This window comes from Narcine bancroftii, chromosome 5, assembly GCF_036971445.1.
Source record: "Narcine bancroftii isolate sNarBan1 chromosome 5, sNarBan1.hap1, whole genome shotgun sequence".
In the NCBI taxonomy this organism is placed as follows: Eukaryota; Metazoa; Chordata; class Chondrichthyes; order Torpediniformes; family Narcinidae; genus Narcine; species Narcine bancroftii.
Window position 1 is genome coordinate 181,277,321 of NC_091473.1, and position 24,872 is coordinate 181,302,192.

General features: G+C 50.3%; 2 protein-coding genes across 5 annotated transcripts; both read left to right on the forward strand.

Annotated features, from left to right (window-relative positions):
- The first annotated feature begins 7 nt into the window (after nt 1-7).
- LOC138764291 (uncharacterized) lies at nt 8-13,126 on the forward strand. Its single transcript, XM_069940014.1, has 8 exons — nt 8-210; nt 1,550-1,633; nt 2,609-2,932; nt 3,455-3,466; nt 3,711-3,839; nt 11,760-11,861; nt 12,102-12,161; nt 12,794-13,126. Exons 3-8 carry the CDS (start codon nt 2,851-2,853, stop codon nt 13,099-13,101), a joined length of 693 nt encoding a protein of 230 aa, XP_069796115.1. The 5' UTR covers nt 8-210; nt 1,550-1,633; nt 2,609-2,850; the 3' UTR covers nt 13,102-13,126.
- A 601-nt stretch (nt 13,127-13,727) lies between these two features.
- Nucleotides 13,728-22,934, forward strand: LOC138764287 (uncharacterized). 4 transcript variants are annotated; one of them, XM_069940006.1, is made up of 11 exons: nt 13,740-13,861; nt 14,348-14,413; nt 14,676-14,777; nt 15,593-15,670; nt 16,743-16,844; nt 17,431-17,508; nt 18,739-18,840; nt 19,253-19,330; nt 19,976-20,077; nt 21,390-21,491; nt 22,614-22,934. In XM_069940006.1, the coding sequence occupies exons 1-11, from the start codon at nt 13,765-13,767 to the stop codon at nt 22,637-22,639; spliced, it is 933 nt and encodes a 310-aa protein (XP_069796107.1). In that variant the 5' UTR covers nt 13,740-13,764; the 3' UTR covers nt 22,640-22,934. The 4 variants fall into 4 exon arrangements, with proteins under 4 accessions (XP_069796110.1, XP_069796107.1, XP_069796109.1 ...); XM_069940009.1 differs by lacking the exon at nt 18,739-18,840 and having other exon boundaries at nt 13,728-13,861; XM_069940008.1 differs by lacking the exon at nt 14,676-14,777.
- The last annotated feature ends 1,938 nt before the right edge of the window (nt 22,935-24,872 follow it).

A 24,872-nucleotide genomic window follows, 5' to 3' on the forward strand; every position in this document is an offset into this window, starting at 1 on the left:
TCCTGGACGCGGAGGTGGTCTGCAGGTCCCTGAACTGCGGGAAGGCCTTGAGAGCTGTGGGATCATCTGCTTTTGGGATTGGAAATGGGGTCACCTGGCTGACGGAGCTGGCCTGTGTGGGGAACGAACAGAGACTGTTCGACTGCCCCCCAAGTGTGTGGAGTGGTGGGAACTGCACCAAAAAAGAGAATGCAGGGGTCGTCTGCTCAAGTAGGGGTCTACGCTGTGAGAGGGGAGGTGGGGGGGGGAAGGGGCAGGAAGAGGAAAGGGGTGGAGAGGAGGGGTGGAGGAGAGGAGGGGGTAAGAGGCAGGGGAGGAGGAGCGGAGGGAGGAAGAGGCGGAGGAAGGAGGAGAGGAGAGGAGGAATGAGCAAGGGGAGGAGGAGAGAAGGGAGGGAAGGGGCAGGGAGAGGAGGGAGGGAAGGGGCAGGGGAGGGGAAGGGAGAGGAGGGAGGGAGGGTTGGGGAGGAGTGGAGGGAGGGAGGAGTGGAAGGAGGGAGGGGCAGGGGAGGAGAGGAGGGAGGAAGGGGCAAGGAAGGAGGAGAGGAGGAAGGGAAGAGCAGGAGAGGAGAGGAGGACAGGAGAGGAGGGAGGAATGAGCAAGGGGAGGAGGAGAGAATGGAGGGAAGGGACAGGGGAGGGGAGAGGAGGGAGGGAGGGGAGAGGATGGAGGAAGGAGCAGGGGAGGAGAGGAGGGAGGAAGGGGCAGGGAAGGAGGAGAGGAGGAAGGGAGGGGCGGGGAGGGGTGGAAGGGAGAGGTGGGGAGGGGGGGAGGGAGGGAAGGAAAGGGCAGGTGGAGGGGAGAGGAGGGAGGGAGGGAGGGGCAGGGATGGGAGACGAGGGATGGAGGGGTGGGGAGAGGAGGAGGAGGGAGGAGCGGGAGAGGAAAGGAGCGAGGAGCGGGGGAGAGGAGAGAAGGGAGGGGGTGTGTGGTAGGAAGGGAAAGGAGGGAGGGGGTGGGGAGGAGAGGAAGGAGGGAGGGGTGGGGAGGAGGAGAGAAGGGAGGGAAAGGCAGGTGGAGGGGAGAGGAGGGAGGGAGGGGTGAGGAGGGAGGGAGGGGCAGGGAGGGGAGACAAGGGATGGAGAGGCGGGGAGAGGAGGGAGGAGCGGGGGAGAGGAGAGAAGGAGGGGCAAGGAGGGGCAGTTGGGGGGAGAGGAGGGAGGGAGGAAGGGAGGGGTGGGGGTAGGGGAGAGGAGGGAGGGAGTGGTGGGGAGAGGAAGTAGGGAGGGACGGGGAGAGGAGGGAAGGAGGGGTGGGAGGAGGAGAGGAGGGGTAAGGAGGGGCAGTTGGGAGTGGAGGGAAGGAGGAAGGGAGGGGTGGGGGTAGGGGAGAGGAGGGAGGGAGTGGTGGGGAGGGGAGAGGAGAGGAGGTAGGGAGGGACAGGGAGAGGAGGGAAGGAGGGGTGGGAGGAGGAGAGAGGAGGAAGGAAGGGTTGAAGAGAGAGAAGCTGAGGTGGGGGGGGGGGGTGGAATCTCTCTGAATGGAGAATTTGAACATGACAGTTCTGAAGAAGACATTTATTCATCAATTCCAAATACTTTCCCATCAGAAGCAAACCTGAATCAACTAGAATCGGAATTTAACAAATGCACGGGGAAATATTATCGAGATGAAGGCGACGACTATTGCATAAGTATGGGAATTTCACTCTGTGTCTGACCCTGGGTATGTGTGATGGGACGGTGCGGAGGGAGCTTCACTCTGCATCTGACCCCAGGAATGTGTGCTGGGACGGTGCGGAGGGAGCTTCACTCTGTGTCTGACCCTGGGACTGTGTGTCGGGATGGAGCGGAGGGAGCTTCACTCTGGGTCTGACTCCGGGAATGTGTGGTGGGATGGTGCAGAGGTAACTTCACTCTATGCCGACCCTGGGAGTGTGTGATGGGACGTTGCGGAGGGAGATTCCCTGTGGGTCTGACCCCAAGAGTGTGTGATGGGAGGGTGCGGAGGGAGATTCCCTCTGGGTCGGACCCCAGGTGTATGTGATGGGATGTTGCGGAGGGAGCTTCACTCTGGGTCTGACCCCGGGAGTGTGTGATGGGATGGTGCGGAGGGAGCTTCATTCTGTGCCGACCCTGGGAGTGTGAGATGGGACGTAGCGGAGGGAGATTCCCTGTGGACCTGATCCCGGGAGTGTGTGATGGGACGGTGCGGAGGGAGATTCCCTTTGGGTCTGACCCCGGGTGTGCGTGATGGGAAAGTGTGGAGGAAGCTTCACTGTGCATCTGACCCTGGGAGTGTGTGATGGGATGTTGCGGAGGGAGCTTCACTCTTGGTCTGACCCCGGTTGTGTGTGATGGGATTGTGCGGAAGGAGCTTCACTCTTGGTCTGACCCCGGGAATGTGTGATGGAATGTTGCGGGTGGAGATTTCCTCTGGGTCTGACCCCATGAATGCGTGACGGGATGGTGCGGAGGGAACTTCACTCTGCATCTGATCCTGGGAGTGTGTGACGGTATGGTGCGGAGGGAGCTTCACTCTGTGTCTGACCTCGGGATTGTTTGATGGGTTGGTGGAGAGGTAGCTTCACTCTGTGTACGACCCCATGAGTGTGTGATGTGAGAGGGCGGAGGGAGATTCACTGTTCCATCTCCTCCAACACCCTCAGAACCCGAAGGTCTTCGGTTGTCGGGTGGACCAACCCCTTGTGAGGGGCTACTCGAAATTAAGTTCAACGGCAGCTGGGGCACGGTGTGTGATGATGGGTGGGACAGTGCCGACTCCAAGGTGGTATGTCAACAGTTGGGCTGCCTTGCCCCCTTCAAGTTCCAGGGGGAGAATGGAGACCACCTCAAAGGACAGAAGGATGCCCCCATCGTTCTCTCCAACCTGCAGTGTCGGGGCAACGAGATGGCCTTGTGGGGGTGTCGCTCGACCTACTGGCTGGAGCATGAATGTCTCCACAAGGAGGACGTTTGGGTCATCTGTGGACGTAAGTGGGGAGGGGGCAAGGAGGGCGGCTGGGTCATCTGTGGATGTATGTGGGGGAGGGGGCAAGGGGGGCATCTGGGTCATCTGTGGATGTACGTGGGGAGGGGGCAAGGTGGGTGGCTGGGTCATCTGTGGATGTATGTGGGGAGGGGGAAAGGGGGGCATCTGGGTCATCTGTGGATATACGTGGGGGAGGGGGCAAGGTGGGGAGCTGGGTCATCTGTGGATGTATGTGGGGAGGGGGAAAGGAGGGTGGCTGGGGCTTTTATGGTGTGGGGCAGGGTTTCACACACACACACTGACACACACACACTGACACACTCACACTCCCTCACACACACACACACACACTCACATTCACACACACACTCACATTCACACCCTCACTCACATACACACCCCCCCAAATGCCCTGTCCCAGACCCCCCCACCACCCCAGCAGGTGTGTTTGTCAGAAACATTTTCTGTGAATCTGATTGAGGACATTTATCTAAACTGCTGTTTTTTTTTTGTTTTTTTTCAGCTCTTGCCCCTGGTGAGTCTCAACAATGTAGGGGAGGGGGACGGGGGTGGAGGGACGGGGCGGGTAGGAGGGAGGGGGGTGGTGAGGAGGCTGTGTTTTGGGTCCATGCGGTGAGAGTACAATGGGTGCTTCACCACACTTTTTGCTGACAATAACAAAGAATTTCCCCCTTTCTCTCCCCCTTTTCTCCCCTCTCTCTTCCCCTACCCTCCCTCCCTCTCCCTCCTGACCCTCGCCTCTCCCTCCCCCCCTCCAGTTGAAGTGTACAATGCTCTCCAGGATGACTTCACTGCCGTGATGATAAGCATTGCCCTCGCAGTCCTCCTTGTCCTTGTCTCCACTCTACTCATCTACCAGCTTCTCCGGAAGGACCAGGACCCTCCCGGTGAGATCACAGAATGTACAGCATGGTGCAGACCTCTGTCTGTCTGACAGACCGCTCCTGGGATGCAGGGAGAGAGGGAAGGGGGAGAAGGAGGGGTGAACCAACCTCAAAGAGATTTTTGAGGAGGTCACCAGGAACATTGATGAAGAAAAGGCTGTGGAGTTGTCTACATTGATGAGGTCCCACAGGGGAGGTTGGTCAGGAAGGTTCAGATTCTCGGTGTTCATGGTGAACTGGATTCGACAATGGGTGGACGGGAGAAGCCAGAGAGTAGAGGTGGACGATGCTTCTCAGACTGGAGGCCTGTGACAAGTGGTGAGCCACAGGGATTGGTGCTGGGGCCATTGTTGTTTGTCATCTGTATCAGCAGGTTTGCAGACGACACTGAACAAAATATGTTCTTGTACAGAAGTTTTAATAAAGATTTTTTTTAAAAATTTGGTCACATGTGCAGGTGGAAGTAACTCGTGTTGGTCAGAAGTAGAGGACAACCTATACCTTTATCCCCCACACACAAGGACGAAAAGCACTTTGCTTCTTCCCAGACCAAATGCCCTTTTATTGGGAAATTTAGTGAATGGTAAAGACTGGTTTTAAGACGCTCCACTTACCTGCATGAAAGGTCCAAAGATGGATTGGTGGGTCCAAAGCAATTGGGGTTCCCTCCGCGCCCTCCTCCTGTGTAAAAGGATTACCACTGAACACCAGAGAGGGAGGGCTGATGACGCCACCAGCCCCGCGACCCAAGCGCACGAATTTTAATGTTCCCATCTGTGAACACTGACGATCTGCCGAAGATCTGCCCGAGTTCTAAGACGGCTCGAACAGATCTCCACTCGCGACTGAACCTGCTTCTCTGTCGCCATTGTCGTGTGTGGGCCCCTTTCGCTCCCTGGCACGTATGTTCCACACCACGGTGGCAGATGGCGCTACTTCATGACTTGCCCTGCCTCCTTCACCTTCGGAAGCTCACTCGGGAGTCTTCCTGCCTGAAAGGACCGTGCGATCCACCTTTTCCAACCTCTGCTTTTTTTTTGCTTTTTTTTAAATTTTTTATTTTTCACACCATAAATCACATTAGCCATGATACACACTTTTTCCTTTTCACACATATACAGTGACATTTTCTCCCCCAACCTCCCTACTCCCAACCCACCCCCCCCCCACCCCACCCCTCCCATTCATTTAAAGTATACAATCTAGGATACATTAAATCAGTCAGACAATGTTGTCACTCAACAAAAATACACCAGAAATTCTACTGAATCCATTTTTTTCTTTCCTTCTCCTTCCATCAACTTAGGTAATGATTATCCCCGGTAGGTTTTCACTATTGTACTTAATGTAAGGCTCCCATATTTGTTCGAATATTTCAATATTATTTCTTAAACTATATGTTATTTTTTCTAATGGAATACATTTATTCATTTCTATATACCATTGTTGTATTTTCAAATTATCTTCCAATTTCCAGGTTGAGATAATACATTTTTTTGCTACGGCTAGAGCTATCTTAACAAATCTTTTTTGTGCATCCTCCAAATCAATTCCAAATTCTTTGTTTTTTATGTTACTTAGGAGAAAGATCTCTGGATTCTTTGGTATATTGTTTTCTGTTATTTTATTTAATATCTGACTGAGATCTTCCCAAAATTTTTCTACTTTCTCACATGTCCAGATTGCATGAATTGTTGTTCCCATTTCTTTTTTACATCGAAGACATCTATCAGATACTGTTGGGTCCCATTTATTTAACTTTTGAGGTGTAATGTATAGTCTGTGTATCCAGTTATATTGTATCATACGTAGCCTCGTATTTATTGTATTTCTCATCGTTCCAGAACATAATTTCTCCCATGTTTCCTTTTTTATCTTTATATTTAAATCTTGTTCCCATTTTTGTTTAGTTTTACCATTTGTTTCCTCATTCTCCTTTTCTTGCAGTTTAATATACATATTTGTTATAAATCTTTTGATTATCATTGTATCTGTAATCACATATTCAAGGTTACTTGCCTCTGGCAAACTCAAACTGCTTCCTAATTTATCCTTCAAGTAGGATCTCAATTGGTAATATGCCAGCGCTGTATCTTGAGTTATATTGTACTTATCTTTCATTTGTTCAAAGGATAAGAATCTATTTCCTGAAAAACAATTTTCTATTCTTTTATCCCTTTTTTTTCCCATTCTCTAAAGGAAAGGTTATCTATTGTAAAAGGGAGTAACTTGTTTTGCGTCAATATTAGTTTTGGTAATTGATAATTTGTTTTATTTCTTTCTACATGAATCTTCTTCCAAATATTGAGGAGATGATGTAATACTGGAGAACTTCTATGTTGTACCAATTTTTCATCCCATTTATATAATATGTGTTCAGGTATCTTTTCCCCTATTTTATCTAATTCTAATCTCGTCCAGTCTGGTTTTTCCCTCGTTTGATAAAAATCTGATAGGTATCTTAATTGTGCGGATCTATAATAATTTTTAAAGTTTGGCAGTTGTAAGCCTCCTTGTTTATACCATTCTGTTAATTTATCTAGTGCTATCCTCGGTTTCCCCCCTCTCCATAAAAATTTCCTTATTATTTTCTTTAACTCCTTGAAGAATTTTTCTGTCAGTTGTATTGGCAATGCCTGAAATAAGTATAATATCCTTGGAAAAATGTTCATTTTAATACAGTTTATCCTTCCTATTAGTGTTAGTGGTAAATCTTTCCAATGCTCTAAATCGTCCTGTAATTTTTTCATTAGTGGATAATAATTGAGTTTATATAGTTGGCCGAGATTTTTGTTTATTTGTACACCTAGGTATCTTATTGCCTGCATTTGCCATCTAAATGGAGATTCCTTCTTAAATTTTGAGAAATCCGCATTATTCATAGGCATTGCTTCACTTTTATTTACGTTTATCTTGTAACCCGACACTTCTCCATATTCCTTCAATTTCTTATATAATTCTTTTATTGATAGTTCTGGTTCTGTTAAGTACACTATAACATCATCCGCAAATAGACTGATTTTATATTCCTTGTCTTTTATTTTTATTCCTTTTATATTATTATGTATTCTTATCAATTCTGCTAGTGGTTCTATAGCTAAAGCAAACAATAAAGGTGATAGTGGGCATCCCTGCCGCATTGACCTGCTTAAGTTAAATTGCTTTGATACATGTCCATTTACTGTCACTTTCGCTAACGGTCCCTTATATAATGCTTTAATCCAATTAATATACTTCTCCGGTAAACTGAATTTTTGCAATACTTTGAACAAATAATTTCATTCTACTCTGTCAAAGGCCTTCTCTGCGTCTAAAGCAACTGCTACTGTAGGTGCTTTATTTCCTTCTACTGCATGAATTAAGTTAATAAATTTACAAATATTGTCTGTTGTGCGTCTTTTTTTGATAAATCCAGTTTGGTCTAAATTTACCATTTTCGGTACATGCTCTGCTAATCTGTTTGCTAATAGTTTAGCTATTATCTTATAATCTGTGTTTAGTAAAGATATTGGTCTATATGACGCTGGTGAGAGTGGATCTTTCCCTTGCTTTAGTATTACTGTAATTATTGCTGTTTTACATGAATCTGGTAAGCTTTGTGTTTCATCAATCTGGTTGATTACATCCAGGAGGGGCGGAATTAATAAGTCTTTAAATGTTTTGTAGAATTCTATTGGGAATCCATCTTCTCCTGGTGTCTTATTATTTGGTAATTTTTTTATTATCTCTTGTATTTCTACGATTCCAAATGGTTCTGTTAATTTATTTTGTTCCTCTATTTGTAGTTTTAGTAGTTCAATTTTAGTCAGAAATTCATCTATTTTCCTTCTTTCCCTTCGTTTTCAGTTCGGTATAATTGTTCATAGAATTCTCTAAAGTTTTCCTTAATTTCTTTTGGATTATATGTAATTTGTTTATCTTTTTTCCTTGATGCAATACCATTTTCTTAGCTTGTTCTGTCTTAAGCTGCCATGCTAGGATTTTGTGCGTTTTTTCACCCAGTTCATAATATTTCTGTTTTGTCTTCATTATATTCTTCTCCACCTTATATGTTTCATATTTTATTTTTTTATCCGCCAATTCTCTTCTTTTAGTTGTATCTTCCTTCATTGCTATATTTTTCTATATTTACTATTTCCCTTTCCAACTGCTCTGTTTCCTGATTATAGTCCTTCTTCATCTTGGTTACATAACTTATTATTTGCCCTCTAATGAATGCTTTCAATGCATCCCATAGTATAAACTTATCTTCCACTGATTCTGTATTTATTTCAAAATACATTTTTATTTGTTTTTCAATAAATTCTCTAAAATCCTGCCTTTTAAGTAACATGGGGTTTAATCTCCATCTAGAGGGATGTCCTCTAGCTTTACTGTCAATATTAAGGGTGAATGGTCCGATAGTATTCTAGCTTTATATTCTGTTTTTCTTACTCTATCTTGCATACTAGCTGATAACAAAAATAGGTCTATTCTTGAGTATGTTTTATGTCTAGCCGAGTAATATGAATATTCCTTTTCTTTTGGTGTGTTGTTTCCTCCATATATCCAAAAGTTGCATTTCTTCCATTGATTTAATTATAAATTTGGTTACTTTGTTCTTTCTGTTAATTTTTTTTCCCAGTTTTATCCATATTTGAATCCAAATTCAGGTTGAAATCCCCTCCTATTAATATGTTCCCTTGCGTATTTGCTACCTTCAAAAAGATATCTTGCATAAACTTTTGATCTTCTTTGTTAGGTGAATATACATTGAGTAGATTCCAAAACTCCGAATATATCTGACATTTTATCATTACATATCTCCCTGCTGGATCTATTATTTCCTCTTCTATTTTAAATGGCACATTTTTACTAATTAATATAGCCACTCCTCTTGCTTTGAATTATACGATGCTGCTGTTACATGTCCTACCCAATCTCTCTTTAATTTCTTGTGCTCCAATTCAGTTAAGTGTGTTTCTTGCCCAAATGCTATATCAATTTTTTCTTTTTTCAGTAAATTTAGCAGTTTCTTCCTTTTAATTTGGTTATGTATTCCATTAATATTTAAAGTCATTTAGTTCAAAGTAGCCATTTTATACTTTGTTTATCTTCCCTTTCCGTTTTTCCATCATTACCTTTCCTCCTTTTCCATTTCTGTTTTCTTATTTTAAACGCTTTATAAGACAACATTCCTAAAACATCAAACATTTTCCTTATTCTCCTATTTAAAACTTTTTTAGCCCCAATCTCCCCTTCCCCTCCTGAGTTGTCCTTTATCTCTTGTCGGACAACCACATCTCCCCTCTCATTTGGATTTGCGAATCCACTCGCAAGCGTCAACTGATTTTGTAGTGACCGCTCTTTTCCCCACCCAGCACCCCCCAGAAAAGATTTCACTTTTCATATGTAACAAAGGTCACTCTTTTAGTTCCCTCCTTATTCCTCTATTCCATTTCCTTCCTTATTAATTCTTGTCTATACTATCTATATTTTCCTCTAAATATGGATACATTCACGTATGCACATTATACATATACACACTTATACCTCTTTACCCACATACATATAAATCATGGTCATTTTTACTCTCATTACACGTCTTCATCCCTCAGTCTATTTTGTAATTGTTCTGCAAATTTTCGTGCTTCTTCTGGATCCGAGAATAGTCTGTTTTGTTGTCCTGGAACAAATATTTTCAATACGCTGGATGCTTTAGTATAAATTTTATACCCTTTCTTCCATAAAATCGCCTTTGCTGTATTGAACTCCTTTCTCTTCTTCAGGAGTTCGAAACTTGTATCTGGATAAATGAAGATTTTTTGCCCTTTGTACTCCAGTGGCTTGTTGCCCTCTCTTACTTTTTCCATTGTCTTCTCCAGTACCTTTTCTCTTGTAGTATATCTTAGGAATTTTACTAAAATAGATCTTGGTTTTTGTTGTGGCTGTGGTTTAAATGCCAATGCTCTATGTGCCCTTTCTATTTCCATTTCTTGCTGTAGTTCTGGACATCCTAGGATCCTAGGATCCAATCTTTTATAAACTCTCTCATATTCTTGCCTTCTTCATCTTCCTTAAGGCCCACTATCTTTATGTTATTTCTTCTGTTATAATTTTCCATTATATCTATTTTCTGAGCTAACAGTTCTTGTGTCTCTATAACTTTTTTATTAGATTCCTCTAATTTTTTTTTAAGTCCTCTACCTCCATTTCTACTGCTGCTTCCCGCTCTTCCATCTTGTCCATTTTCTTTCCCATTTCTGTTAAGGTCATATCTATTTTATTCATTTTCTCTTCTGTGTTGTTTATTCTTCTTCTTAAATCATTAAATTCCTGTGTTTGCCATTCTTTAAATGACTCCATGTATTCTTTAATAAGAGAAAGTATATCCTTTACCTTGCCTTTCCCTTCTTCTATTTCACTGTACTCTTCTCTCTTCTTCCTCTGGGTTGGCCATCTGTTGTTTCTTTGTTGCCCTTTTCTTCTCTTCTTTCTTGTTTTCATTGTCTTCTGTGGTCTCTTCTTGCTGCAGGTGTTCTGCAGCTGTCGTTGCCGGCTGTGGAGATCGACTCCCCAGCTGGTCACCCCCTCCCGTCGGTGTGTTTTTTTTCATGCGCGGTTGCGCACTTTTACTCGGCTCTACGAGCCATTTTTGTAGTCCACTTTCTACCGACCTGAGGGAGCGGGTTTCTCTCTCCACCGCGGGCCTCTTCGAACAGGTAAGGCCTTCTCCTTCTTCCTCCGTTGTCTTCTCTTCCTCTCTTATTACCGTTGATTTCGATTTTTCTTTTTTTGTCGCCATCTTCTTTCCACTTTATACTCACTTTTCTTTAACTTTTATTTCTGTGCCTTTGTGTTTTCCTTTGCTTTTTGTGACTTTTCTGGAGAGGGCTGGAGTTCACCGTCCAGCCACTACTCCATCACGTGACTCTTCCAACCTCTGCTTAAAGGCGAATAGATTGGAGGTGTTGGGGACGGTGAGGAAGGTTTTCAAAGCTTGCAGAGGGGTCTGGACCAGCTGGAAAAATGGGCTGAAAAATGGCCGATGGAATTTAATGCAGAGAAGTGTGAGGTGTTGCATTTTGGACAAACCGAGAAAGGACGGACACGGTAAACGGTCGGGCACTGAAGAGTCCAGTCAGACAGAGGGATCTGGGAACACAAATACAGAATTCCCTGAAAGTGGCATCACAGGTGGACAGGGTTGTAAAGAGAGCTTTTAGCACATTGGCCTTCATAAATTAAAGCATTGAGTCCAGGAGTTGGGATGTTATGGTTGTATAAGACATTGGTGAGGCCAAATTTGGAGAATTGTGTGCAGTTTTGGTCACTGAACTACAGGAAAGATCTCAATAAGATAGAAAGAGGGCAGAGAAGATTTACTGGAATGTTGCCTGGACTTCAGGAACTAAGTTACAGGGAAAGGTTAAACAGGTTTGGACTTTATTCACTGGAGCGTAGAAGAACGAGGGGAGATTTGATATTTACAATGATGAGGGGGAGAGACAGAGCAAATGTAGGTCGGCTTTTCCCACTGAGGGTGGGTGAGATATAAACCAGAGGACGTGGGTCAAGGATGAAAGGGGAGAAGTTCAGGGGGAACGTTCACACAGAGAGGGGTGGGGGTGTGGAACGAGCTGAGGTGGTGAATTTGGGCTCAGTTATGACATTTAAGAAGAATTTGGACAGGTCCATGGATGGGAGGGATGGAGGGATATGGACTGGGTGTAGGTCAGTGGGCCAAGACAGAATAATAATTTGGCACAGACTAGAAGGGCCGAAGGGCCTGTTCTATGGCTCTATGTTTTTATGGTTAGAGATATGGGGGGGAGAGGAAGGGCGGGAGAGGAAGGGAGAGAGGTGGGAAAGGAAGAGGGAGTGGGGAGAGGGAGGGGAGGAGAGGGGGAGATCTCCTCCTTCTATTGATTTTTGTTCCTACAGAATTCTACGGACGACAGAAGTTGGGTCCTGGAGAGTACGGGATTTATGAAGATATCAACTATGGGGATGTGAAACGCCATTCTCAGATATCCCATGTCTCAGGTAAGGTGGGATGGGGAGGTGTGAGGTGGAGGAAGGAGGTAGGGGGTGAGGAGGAGGGGATGAGGGCAGGGTGTGGAGAGAGGGGGAGGAGAAGGAGAGGAGAGAGCCGGTGAGGAAGGAGAGGGAGGGGGAGGAGGAGGGAGGGAGAGGAGGGAGCGGGTGAGGAGGGAGGGAGAGGAGGGAGGGAGGGAGGGGGAGGAGGAGGGTATGTAGGGACATTAACCCTCTCCCACAATCCAGAGGCGAACAGTTCCATCGGGAAAGAGGATTTCTCCGCTAATATGGACGCAGTGAGTGTTGGTGAGTGTCTAATTGGCAAAGAAACCACCCCCTCACATCCTTTCCCCTCCCCATCTCCCCTCCTCCTGCTCCTCCCCCTCCTCCAATCTCTCTTCCAATCCCTCTTTCCCATACTCCCTCCTCTTTTCCGCTCCTCATCCCCCATCCCCCTTGAGGAAGAAGCGACATGGAGGGAAGGGTGTTGGGGACAGAGGGACGTGGAGATGTTGAGGAGAGGGGGTTGGGAACAGAGGGACGTGGAGGGGAGGGGGTTGGAGACAGAGGGACCTGGAGGGGAGGGGGCAGGGGACAGGGATGTGGAGGGGAGGGGGTTGGGGACAGAGGGACATGGAGATGTTGAGGAGAGGGGGTTGGGAACAGAGGGACGTGGAGGGAGGAGGGTTGGAGACAGAGGGACCTGGAGGGAGGGGGCAGGGGACAGGGATGTGGAGGGGAGGGGGTTGGGGACAGGGATGTGGAAGTGAGGGGTTGGGGGACAGAGGGACATGGAGGGGAGGGGATTAGATAGGGTAGAATGAAGCCGTGGAGATTTCTATCATGGAGGGGCGTTGGAGGTGGTGAACTCCAGTGCATTGAGGAGGGAGCTTGCTGCATGCCCACGAGGAGACCCAGCTGTCCCCTGTCTCCTCCAGGCAGTGCAGCCCAGCAGAAAGAGGGCTACGATGATGTTGAGGTTGATCTCGATCTGGAGCAGATGAACGATGAAGGCATGTCCGGGAGGGAGGATGTTGGAGACGGGCGCCTGCTTCACGCCGGGTCAAACCTTGGGAGACGGAGGAGTCCATCTGCAGACAAACCCATGGAGCAGACAGGAGGCAGGAATGAGGGCTACGATGATGTTGGATCTTCCCGGGCTTGGAGTTTTGAAGCAGGTGTCATTGTATCAAACCTCGTAAATGTGTGTCGGGACGGTGCGGAGGGAGTTTCACTCTGTGTCTGACCCCGGGAGTGTGTGATGGGATGGTGCGGAGGGAGTTTCACTCTGTGTCTGACCCTGGGAGTGTGATGGGATGGTGCGGAGGAGTTTCACTCTGTGTCTGACCCCGGGAGTGTGTGATGGGATGGTGCGGAGGGAGTTTCACTCTGTGTCTGACCCCGGGAGTGTGTGATGGGATGGTGTGGAGGGAGTTTCACTCTGTGTCTGACCCCGGGAATGTGTGATGGGACGGTGCAGAGGGAGTTTCACTCTGTGTCTGACCCCGGGAGTGTGTGATGGGACGGTGCGGAGGGAGTTTCACTCTGTGTCTGACCCCGGGAGTGTGTGATGGGATGGTGTGGAGGGAGTTTCACTCTGTGTCTGACCCCAGGAGTGTGTGTTGGGATGGTGCGGAAGAAGTTTCACTCTGTGTCTGACCCTGGGAGTGTGTGATGGGATGGTGCGGAGGGAGTTTTACTCTGTATCTGACCCCGGGTGTGTGTGATGGGATGGTGAGGAGGAGCTTCACTGTGTCTGACCTCGAAGAAGGATGGGGAGGCAGTAGATTTTACAGAAAGATCAAAGGGGGAGAGGAACAGTTCAGATAGATGCAGGACGTTGGCAGGTGAGATGAGGGAGGAAACACAGGTCTCTATTTACCAAAAGCTAGGTTTCCCTGTGGCTGACATGGTATGGAATTTTCCAGAATCCACCAGCGATCTGATTGACAGGCCGGCAAAGGAATATTACGATGACGTTGATGATGTTCACTCCATAATGAAAGGTGAGTAAATCAGGGGCTGTCAACATTTCCCCACACAAGTTCCCCAACTCAGACCACACTGGGAGCACCGTGCACAGTTTCTGGTCTCCGTACCCCACACCGGTAGCACCGTGTATAGTTCCCAGTCTCCATATTCCACACACCGGGAGCACCGTAAACAGTTCCTGGCCTCTGTATCCCACACCGGGAGCACCGTGCACAGTTCCCAGTCTCCGTATCCCACACTGGGAGCAGCGTGCACGGTTCCCGGTCTCCGTATCCCACAATGAGAGCACCGTGCACAGTTCCTGGTCTCCGTATCCCACACCGGGAGCACCGTGCCCAGTTCCCGGTCTCCGTATCCCACACGAGGACCCTGGGAGTGTGTGATGGGATGGTATCCCTGGGTCAGATCACAACAGGTTGAAATATAAAGACCATCCATCCATGCTGACAAAAAATGGTGAAATTACATTTTCAAAATGCTGAACAATGATTATTTTCCAGAATCCAACAACCCATTACAGAAGCTTGTGAGGGAATTTTATGATGACATCAACTCCATAAACGATGGTATGCACGATGGAGGGAGCTACAGTGCTGGAAGGGGTGTAGGGGAATGGAGAGGGTTACAGGGACAGGAAGGGGTGTAAGGAACAGGAGAGGGTTACAGAGACAGGGAGGGGCTTACAGAGATGGAGGTGGGGGGGGTGGGGAGGGGTGGGGGGGTGGGGGGGTGTGGATATGACTGGTTGGGCTCAAGCAGAGTTGGAGTTTGTGATCAGGGATCTGTTGAATTGAAATAGAGGTTTACATTCCCTGAATGTGTCTGAAGGGCTTCCCAAGACTGGAAGTGAAAAGAAGGGAAATACACCAGATTATGAGAATATTCCGGAATGTTCTTCAGCTGTAGGAGAGAAGAAAGGGCAACTCACAGGTGAGGAGCAGAAAGTGAGGGGCTCAGTGAAAGTGAGTGATCAGCTCAGTGAAACATACCACAGAAAAATGTGGCCACATTCCTCTACACCCCTCCCTGTCTCTGTGACCCCTCCTGTACCCTAGATCCCTCCCTGTCTCTGTGACCACCTCCGACCCATAAACTCTCCCTGTCTCTGTAACCCCCTCCAGTCCCCTACACTCATCCCTGTCTCTGTAACCCCCTCCAGTCCCTTCTACCCCTCCCTGTCTCTGTAATCCCCTCCGGTCCCTCCACCCCTCCCTGTCTCTAACCCCCTCCAGTCCCCTACACTCATCCCTGTCTCTGTAACCCCCTCCAGTCCCTTCTACCCCTCCCTGTCTCTGTAATCCCCTCCGGTCCCCTCCCCTGTCTCTGTAAACCTTCCTCTGGTCCCCACCACCCCTCCCTGTTTCTGTAATCCACTCCGGTCCATTCCACCCCTCCCTGCCTCTGTAACCCTCTCCAGCCCTCCCCGTCTCTGTGATTTCCCCCCCCGGCCCCCCCCCCCCCCCACCCTCCGGTCCCCTACACTTCTCTCTTACACTGTCTCCTGAGGACATTTTAAATATTTCTGCCAGGAGTTTGCAATTTCTAAAAGAGCCTCTCCCAACATCAACCTCGTGTCTCCTTTTGCCAACCCCATTTCCCTCCAACATTTCTTCTGCATTGTTAATCTCCTTAAGAATCTCAACGGCTCCTTGTGACCCTTACCTGCTACAAACCTCCTCTGTTCTTGGGAGACGGGTCTTCAAATAAACGTTGACCAAATGCTGACGATTTGTTGCATTTTCCAGAATCCACCGTCCACCCACTGCAGAAACCAGGGAAGGAATATTACGACGACATTGATGTTATCGGCTCCGTGAAAGAAGGTGTGTAACTCAGAGGGGTTACAGAGATGGAGAAGGGTGTAGGGGACCGGAGTGGGGTAGGGGACCGGAGGGGTTTACAGAAATGGGGAGGAGTGCAGGGGACCAGAGAAGGTTACAGAGATGGGGAGGGGTGTAGGGGGACCGGAGGGGATTACAGAGACAGGGAGGTTTGTAGGGGACCGGAGGGGGTTACAGAGACAAGGATGGGTGTAGGGACCAGAGGTGGTTACAGAGGCAGGGAGGGGTGTAGGGAACTGGAGGGGATGACAGAGACAAGGAGGGGTGTAGGGGACCAGAGGTGGTTACAGAGACAAGGGGTGTTGGGGACCAGAGGTGGTTAGAGAGGCAGGGAGAGGTGTAGGGGACCGGATGGGGTTACAGATACAGGGAGGGGTGTAGGGGACTGGAGGGGGGTTATAGAGAATGGGACGAGTGCAGGGCACCGGAGAACAGAGACAGGGAGGGGTGAACCCCTAAACTCTGAACCCCTAAACTGTCCCTGTATCTGTCACCCCCTCTGGTCCCCTCCACCCCTCCCTGTATCTGTAAACCTTCCTCTGGTCCCCTCCACCCCTCCCTGTCTCTGTAACCCACTCCGGTCCACTCCACCCCACCTCTCCCTGCCTCTGTAACCCTCTCCAGCCCTCTCTGTCTCTGTGACCCCCCCCCCCTCCGGTCCTGGGAGGATTGTAGGGGACCGGAGGGGTTTACAGAGACACGGAGGGGTGTACAGGACCGGATGAGGTTACAGAGACAGGGAGGGGTGTAGGGGACCGAAGGGGGGTTACAGAGAAAGGGATGGGTTCAGGGCACCGGAGAGGGTTACAGAGAAAGGGAAGAGTGTAGGTGACCGTAGGGGGTTGCAGAGACAGGGAGGGGTGCAGGGGACAGGAGGTGGTTACAGAGATAGGGAGGGGTTTAGGCAACCGGAGGGGTTAGAGAGACGGAGTGTGGGGGGTGGGGTGTGGGGTAATGACCAGTTGGGCTCAAGTAGAGTTGGACCAGGTGGAGTTTGTGATCCGGGATCTGTTGAAGTGAAACAGAGGTTTACATTCTCTGAATGTGTCGGAAGGGCTTCCCAAAACTGGAAATGCAAAAAAGGGAAATACACCAGATTACAAGAATGTTCCGGAAAGTTCTTCAGCTGTAGGAGAGAAGAAAGGGCAACTCACAGGTGAGGAGCAGAAAGTGAGGGGCTTAGTGAAAGTGAGTGATCAGCTCAGTGAAACATACCACAGAAAAATGTGGCCACATTCCTTTTCACCCCTCCCTGTCTCTGTTATCCCCTCCTGTGCCCCAAATCCCTCCCTGTCTCTGTGACCCCCCTTCTGAACACTTAAACTGTCCCTGTGTCTGTCACCCCCTCTGGTCCCCTCCACCCCTCCCTTTCTCTGTAAACCTTCCTCTGGTCCCTTCCACCCCTCCCTGCCTCTGTAACCCTCTCCAGCCCTCCCCATCACTGTAAGCCCCCCCCCCCCGCCTCCGGTCCCCTACACCTCTCTCTAACCGTGTCTCCTGAGGACATTGTAAATATTTCTGACAGGGAATCTGCAATTTCTAATCGAGCTCTCCCAACATCAACCTCGTGTCTCCTTTTGCCGACCCCATTTCCCTCCAGCATTTCTTTCTGCATTGTTAATCTCCTTAAGAATCTCAACTGCTCCTTGTGGCCCTCACCTGCTACAAACCTCCTCTGTTCTTGGGAGACGGGTCTTCAAATAAACGTTGACTAAATGCTGACGATTTGTTGCATTTTCCAGAATCCACCGTCCACCCACTTCAGAAACCAGGGAAGGAATATTATGACGACATTGATGTTATCGGCTCCGTGAAAGAAGGTGTGTGACTCAGAGGGGGTTACAGAGATGGGGAAGGGTGGAGGGGACCAGAGTAGGGTAGGGGACCGGAGGGGGTTACAAAGATGGGGAAAGGTATAGGGGGACTGGAGGGGGTTACAGAGAGAGGGAGGGTTGTAGGGGACTGGAGGGGGTTACAGAGACAGGGAGGGGTGTTGGGGACCTGAGGTGGCACCAGAGATAGGGAGTGGTGTAGGGGACAGGAGGGGGTTACATAGAAGGGGTGGTGGGATGGGGGGGAAAATGACCGGTTGGGACATGGAGGAGTGTAGGGGACCGGAGTGGTGTAGGGGACCGGAGGGTCTTACAGAGACAGGGAGGTGTGTAGGAGACCAAAGGTGGTTAGAGTGACAGGGAGGAGTGTAGGGGACCGGAGGGGGATTACAGAGAATGGTACGGGTGCAGGGCACCAGAGAGGGTTACAGAGACAGGGATGAGAATAGGGGTCCGGAGGGGTGTAGGGGACCGGAGGGGTTTACAGAGATAGAGAAGAGTGTAGGGGACCGGAGGGGTGTAGGGGACCGGAGGGGGTTACAGAGACAGGGAAGAGTGTAGGGGACCAAAGGTGGTTACAGTGACAGGGAGGAGTGTAGTGAACTGGAGGGGAATTACAGAGAATGGTATGGGTGCAGGGCACCAGAGAGGCTTACAGAGACAAGGATGAGTGTAGGGGTCCGGAGGGGTGTAGGGGACCGGAGGGGCTTACAGAGACAGGGTGGAGTGTAGGGGTCTGGAGGGGTGTAGGGGACCGGAGGGGGGTTACAGAGACAAGGTGAGGTGTAGGGGACTGGAGGGGCGTTACAGAGAATGGAACAGTTGCAGGGCACCAGAGAGGGTTACAGAGAATGGGATGGGTGCAGGGCACCGGAGAGGGTTACAGAGAAAGGGAAGAGTGTAGGTGACCGTAGGGGGTTGCAGAGACAGGGAGGAGTGTAGGGGATTGGAGGGGTGTAGGGGACCAGAAGGGGTTACAGAGACAGGGAGGGGTGTAGGGGACCGGAGGGGGTTACAGAGAATGGGACGGGTGCATGGCACCGGAGAGGGTTACAGAGACAGGGAGGGGTGTAGGGAACCTGAGGGGTTACAGAGACGGAGTGTGGGGGGGTGGGGTAATGACCAGTTGGGCTCAAGCAGAGTTGGACCAGGTGGAGTTTGTGATCTGGGATCTGTTGAAGTGAAACAGAGGTTTACATTCTCTGAATGTGTCTGAAGGGCTTCCCAAAACTGGAAGTGGAAAAAAGGGAAATACACCAGATTACGAGAATGTTCCGGAATGTTCTTCAGCTGTAGGAGAGAAGAAAGGGCAATTCACAGGTGAGGAGCAGAAAGTGAGAGGCTCAGCGAAAGTGAGTGATCAGCTCAGTGAAACATACCACAGAAAAATGTGGCCACATTCCTCTTCACCCCTCCCCGTCTCTGTGACCCCCCCCCACCGCCCCCCCCCCCTCCGGTCCCCTACACTTCTCTCTTACCCTGTCTCCTGAGGAGATTTTAAATATTTCTGCCAGGGAATCTGTAATTTCTAAACGAGCATCTCCTAACCTCAACCTCGTGTCTCCTTTTGCTGACCCCATTTCCCTCCAATATTTCTTTCTGCATTGTTAATCTCCTTAAGAATCTCAACTGCTCCTTGTGACCCTTACCTGCTACAAACCTCCTCTGTTCTTGGGAGACGGGTCTTCAAATAAATGTTGACCAAATGCTGACGATTTGTTGCATTTTCCAGAATCCACCGTCCATCCACTTCAGAAACCAGGGAAGGAATATTACGACGACATAGATGTTATCGGCTCCGTGAAAGAAGGTGTGTGACTCAGAGGGGGTTACAGAGATGGGGAAGGGTGTAGGGGACCAGAGTGGGATAAGGGACCGGAGGGGGTTACAGAGATGGGGAGGAGTGCAGGGGACCAGAGAAGGTTACAGAGACGGGGAGTGGGTGTAGGGGGACCGGAGGGGATTACAGAGACAGGGAGGTTTGTAGGGGACCAGAGGGGGTTACAGAGACAAGGATGGGTGCAGGGACCAGAGGTGGTTACAGAGGCAGGGAGGGGTGTAGGGAACTGGAGGGGGTGACAGAGACAAGGAGGGGTGTAGGGGACCAGAGGTAGTTACAGAGGCAGGGAGGGGTGTAGGGGACCGGATGGGGTTACAGAGACAAGGAGGGGTGTAGGAGACCAGAGGTGGTTACAGAGGCAAGGTGGGGTGTAGGGGACTGGAGGGGTGTAGGGGACCGGATGGGGTTAGAGACACAAGGAGGGGTTTAGGGGACCAGAGGTGGTTACTGAGGCAGGGAGGGGTGTAGGGGACTGGATGGGGTTACAGAGATGGGTAGGGGTACAGAGATGGTGTGTTGGGAGTGGAATGACAAGTTGGGCTCAAGCAGAGTTGGACCAGGTGGAGTTTGTGATCGGGATCTGTTGAAGTGAAACAGAGGTTTATGTGTCTGAAGGGCTTCCCAAGACTGGAACTTCACAGAGAGGAAGTACATCAAGTTATGAGAATGTTCCGGAATGTACTTCAGCCATAAGAGAGAAGAAATTGCAAGTCGCAGGTGAGGAACAGAAAGTGAGGGGCTCAGTGAAAGTGAGTGATCAGCAGGGTGTAACGTACCCCTGAAAAATGTGGCCCCATTCCTCTGCACCCCTTCCTGTCTCTGTAACCCTTTCCGGTCCCCTACACCCCTCCCTGTCTCTAACCCCCTCCAGATCTCTACACCCATCCCTGTCTCTGTAACCCCCTCCCTGTCTCTGTGACCCCCTCCAGTCCCCTAAACCCCTCCCTATCTCTGTAACCCTCTCCAGTCCCCTACAACCCTCCCTGTCTCTGTAACCCTCTCCGGTCCCCAGCACCGCTCCCTGTCTCTGTGACCCACTCTAGTCCCCTGCATTTCTCCCTGTCTCTGTAACCCCCTCCAGTCCTCTACACCCATTCCTGTCTCTGTAACCCCCTCTGGTCTCCGACCCCCCTCCCTTTCTCTGTGACCCCTCCAGTCCTCTATACCCCTCCCTATCTCTGTAACCCTCTCCAGTCCTCTACAACCCTCCCTGTCTCTGTAACCCACTCCGGTCCCCGGCACCGGTCCCTGTCTCTGTCACCCCCTCCGGTCCCCTGCACTTCTCCCTGTCTCTGTAACCCCCTCTGGTCCCCTCGACCCCTCCCTGTCTCTGTAACCTCCTACTGTCCCCAACAACCCTCAGTGTCTCTGAAAACCCCTCCGGTCCTCCACACCCCTCACTGTCTCTGTAACCCCCCCCTCAGGTCCCCTACAGGCTTCCCCGTCACTGTGACCCCCCCCCCCCTCCAGTCCCCTCCACCTCTCTCTGTGTCTGTGACCCCCTCCAGTCCCTACATCCCTCCTTGTCTCTGTGACCCCCTCTGGACCCCGACACCCCTCCCTGTCTCGGTAACCACTCCGGTCCCCTGCACCCCTCCCTGTCTCTGTGTAGGGGTCCGGAGGGGGTCACAGAGACACGGGTAGGTGTGGGGGAACGGAGGAGGTTACAGAGACACGGAGAGGTGTGGGGGACCAGAGGGGGTGTTACAGAGACAAGGATTGGTGTAGGGAACCAGATGGGTTACAGAGACAGTGAGAGGTGTCGGGGACTGGAGTGGGGGGTTACAGTAAGAGGGAGGGGTGCAGGGGACCAGAGGGGTTTACAGAGACAGGAAAGGGTGTTGGGGACCTGAGGTGGCAACGGAGATAGGGAGGAGTGTAGGGGACAGGAGGGGGTTGCAGAGAAGGGGTGGTGGGGTGGGTGGGGGAATGACTGGTTGGGATCAAGCAGGGTTGGTCCAGGTGGAGTTTGTGATCCAGGATCTGTTGAAGTGAAAAAGAGGTTTATATTCTCTGAATGTGTCTGAAGGACTTCCCAAGACTGGAAATGAAAAGAGGGGAATTACATCAGATTACGAGAATGTTCCGGAATGTTCTTCAGCTCTGGGAGAGAAGAAATGGCAACTCACAGGTGAGGAGCAGGAAGCAAGGAAGGGGCCTGTTAGGGATCAGTTGGTGAAACGTACGCCAGAAAAATGTGACCACATTCCCAGACACCCCTCCCTGTCTCTGTCACACACTCCTGGGGTCAGACACAGAGGGAAGCTCCCTCCGCACTGTCCCATCACACATTCCCGGGTTCGGACACAGAGCGAAGTTCCCTCCGCACCGTCCTGTCACACACTCCCGGGGTCGGACACAGAATGAAGATCCTTCCACATTGTCGCACCCTCCCATCACACACTCCCGGGGTCAGACACAGAGTGAAGCTCCCTCCCCACCATCCCGTCACACACTCCCGGGGTCAGACACAGAGTGAAGCTCCCTCCACATCGTCTCGTCACACACTCCCGGGGTCAGACACAGAGTGAAGCTCCCTCTGCACCATGCTGTCACACACCTCTCATCTTTTTATACTCCCAGAGAGTTTGTCCCTCAATCTCTCCTCATGGACCCCCCAACTGTTCTTCACAGGATCCTCCTCTGCATCTGCTCCAAACCCAGCCAATCCTACCTTGACTCAGGAGACCAGAACTGTCCCTGGTTCTCCAGGACTAGCCCCACCAGTCTCTTGTCCCTTGGCAGTGGTGCTCATCCTCATGTGCAGGTCTTCTGCCCAGTGGGAGGGGGAGTAGGGACAGATATGGAGTCACTACCATCGCTGATCTCCCCCAAAATAGCAGGGAGGTGTAGATGGGGGATGGGGAGGGTGTTGATATTGTTTGTGGTTGGTTGAACTTGACTTTGGGACTGATGTTTTAACATCTTTTCCCCCCCTTCTCCCTCCCATTTCTTCCTCTCCTCCTCTTTCTTCCCTCTCACCTTTCCCTCCCTCTACCCCCTTTTCTCTCCATCCTTCTCTCCCCTCCTTCCTCCTGCTCCCCTCTCTCTCCCTCTTTTCGTCCTGCTCTCCCCTCACCACTCTTTCCCCCTCGCTTCCTCTCTTTCTCCCCTCAACTTCCTCTGTCCCCTTTTTCCCCCTCACTATCTCCCCTCCTTGCCCTCCTGTCCCCCTCTCTCTTTCCTCCTCCCTCTCTCCCCTCCTCTTCTCCCCCCCCCCACCGTCCTATTCTTTCTCCCTCTCTCTCCACAGGCCACATCCTGAAGCCAGATCCCTGATGGAATCTCCCACCAGGGATCCCACCCCCTTTTTAACTTGAAGTGTTCCTCGTCCGTTTCTCCCCGCCATCCTGGAGCAGCCCTGCTTTTCGCCCCTTTCTGTTCCGATGCTGGATCCAGAGTGGTTCCTCATCTGCCCATCTTCTCGCTGAATGCACCTGCCTGACTACAATGCAATTAGAATTTTCATCTTACCTCCGGCTGCATTGATTTTCTGTGTGATTCATTCATAGATTTAATTGGAATTGATTCAACTGAATCAAATTAATTTGAATTAAATTTGATTTGTTCACAAGTTCTGATTTCAGATTCAGGAAGGAATCCCAGCGATGTATGTGATGTCTGTATCTTGACAATCTTGCAGTTCGCTCATGGAACCACTGGCCTCCCGGTTAAAAACTTGTAAAATTCCAACACAGTCCAGGTCCTTCGGCCCACGATGTTGTGCTGACCCATGTAAACCTACACAATCTTCCCCTCCCCTCCCTCACACCGACAACCACCCCGTGGGCCTGTCTAAGAGTCTCTTAAATGCCCTCAATGTTCCAGCCTCCACCACCATCCCCGGCAACGCATTCCAGGCCCCCACTGCTCTCTGCGTCACCCCTAAACTCCTCCCCCTCATCTTGTACAGGCATTCTCTGGTGTTATGGGGGCTGATCCGAGATTTGAACCTAGGACCTATCGCACATCAGAAAAGAATCATATCCTGAGGGTTGAGGGTTAATCTCAGAGACGGAATTGAGGAGAAACACCCCCCCCACCACCATCACCTCACTGCCATCCCCTCCCCATCACTGCCCACTGCCTATCCCAATATGGTCCTTGCTTTTTAGTGGAATATACTTTTGGGGGTGGCCAAACCACCCCCCACCCCCGGTCCCCTGTAGTTTCCTGTTCCCATCCCCCTATAGTTTCCTGTTCCCGTCCCCCTGTAGTTTCCTGTTCCCGTATCCCTGTAATTTCCTGTTCCCATTCCCCTTGCCCAGCCACCCATCTCCCTGTAATTTCCTGGTCCCATCACCCCTGCCCCGTCCCCCTGTAGTTTCCTGTTCACATCCCCCCGTCGTTTCCTGTTCCCATCCCCCCTGCCCAACCCCCCCGTCCCCCTGTAGTTTCCTGATCCCATTCCCCGTCCCACTGTAGTTTCCTGTTCCCATCCCCCTATAGTTTCCTGTTCCCGTCCCCCTGTAGTTTCCTGTTCCCGTATCCCTGTAATTTCCTGTTCCCATTCCCCTTGCCCAGCCACCCGTCTCCCTGTAATTTCCTGGTCGCATCACCCCTGCCCCGTCCCCCTGTAGTTTCCTGTTCACATCCCCCCGTCGTTTCCTGTTCCCATCCCCCCTGCCCAACCCCCCCGTCCCCCTGTAGTTTCCTGATCCCATTCCCCGTCCCACTGTAGTTTCCTGTTCCCATCTCCTCTGCCCAACGCCTCCATCCCCAGCCCAACCCCCCCATCCCCCATAGTATCTTGTTCCCAACCCTTCCATCCCCCTGTAGTTTCCTGTTCCCAACACCCCCGTCCCCCTGTAGTTTCCTGTTCCAATTCCCCCTCATCAACCTGTGGTTTCCTGCATTCAGACATAATCCACTGCTTTGAGACTGAACTCTTTGTCTGAGAAACGCGATCGTAGTGTGACCGCTCTCTCTGAGGGGATCCCCGACTGTAAGATCACTTGATGCTCAGGACCAGATCCAAGGTGGCAGGTTCCCTCGGATGACCAGGAACATGGTGGTCAAGAAGGCAATTCTGTAACGACTCACCTGATGTGCATGGTAAAGACCCCCATGACGCCTGCAGCTCCATCCCTCGAATATCACCTTTACCACCGGTTTATCGGCAACTCCCACCAGTGATCTTTGACCGTGACCTTTCCTAAACTCTACCCAGACAGATTCAAAGTTCTGCTGCTTAGATCTTGCTCCGATCTCATCCTTGAATGAGAGCGATAGCCGACCTCCCTGACCTTCCTGTCCACGTGACCTGATCTCCCTGGATATTTAGTTCAAAGCCCCGTCTGCAACAGGCAACATAGAATCTTTTTATATCTTATTCCTGATTGCTGAGGAATGTTGGTGACTGGTCCCATCCCACGGATGCTGGGTGACCTGCTGAGTTCTTTGGACACCCAAGGGTCGAGGGGTTCTCACCGGGCTACGGACTGTTGGAGACTGGGATTGAGGGGCTCACACCAGGCTACGGGCTGTTGGAGACTGGGCTTGAGGGTCTCAC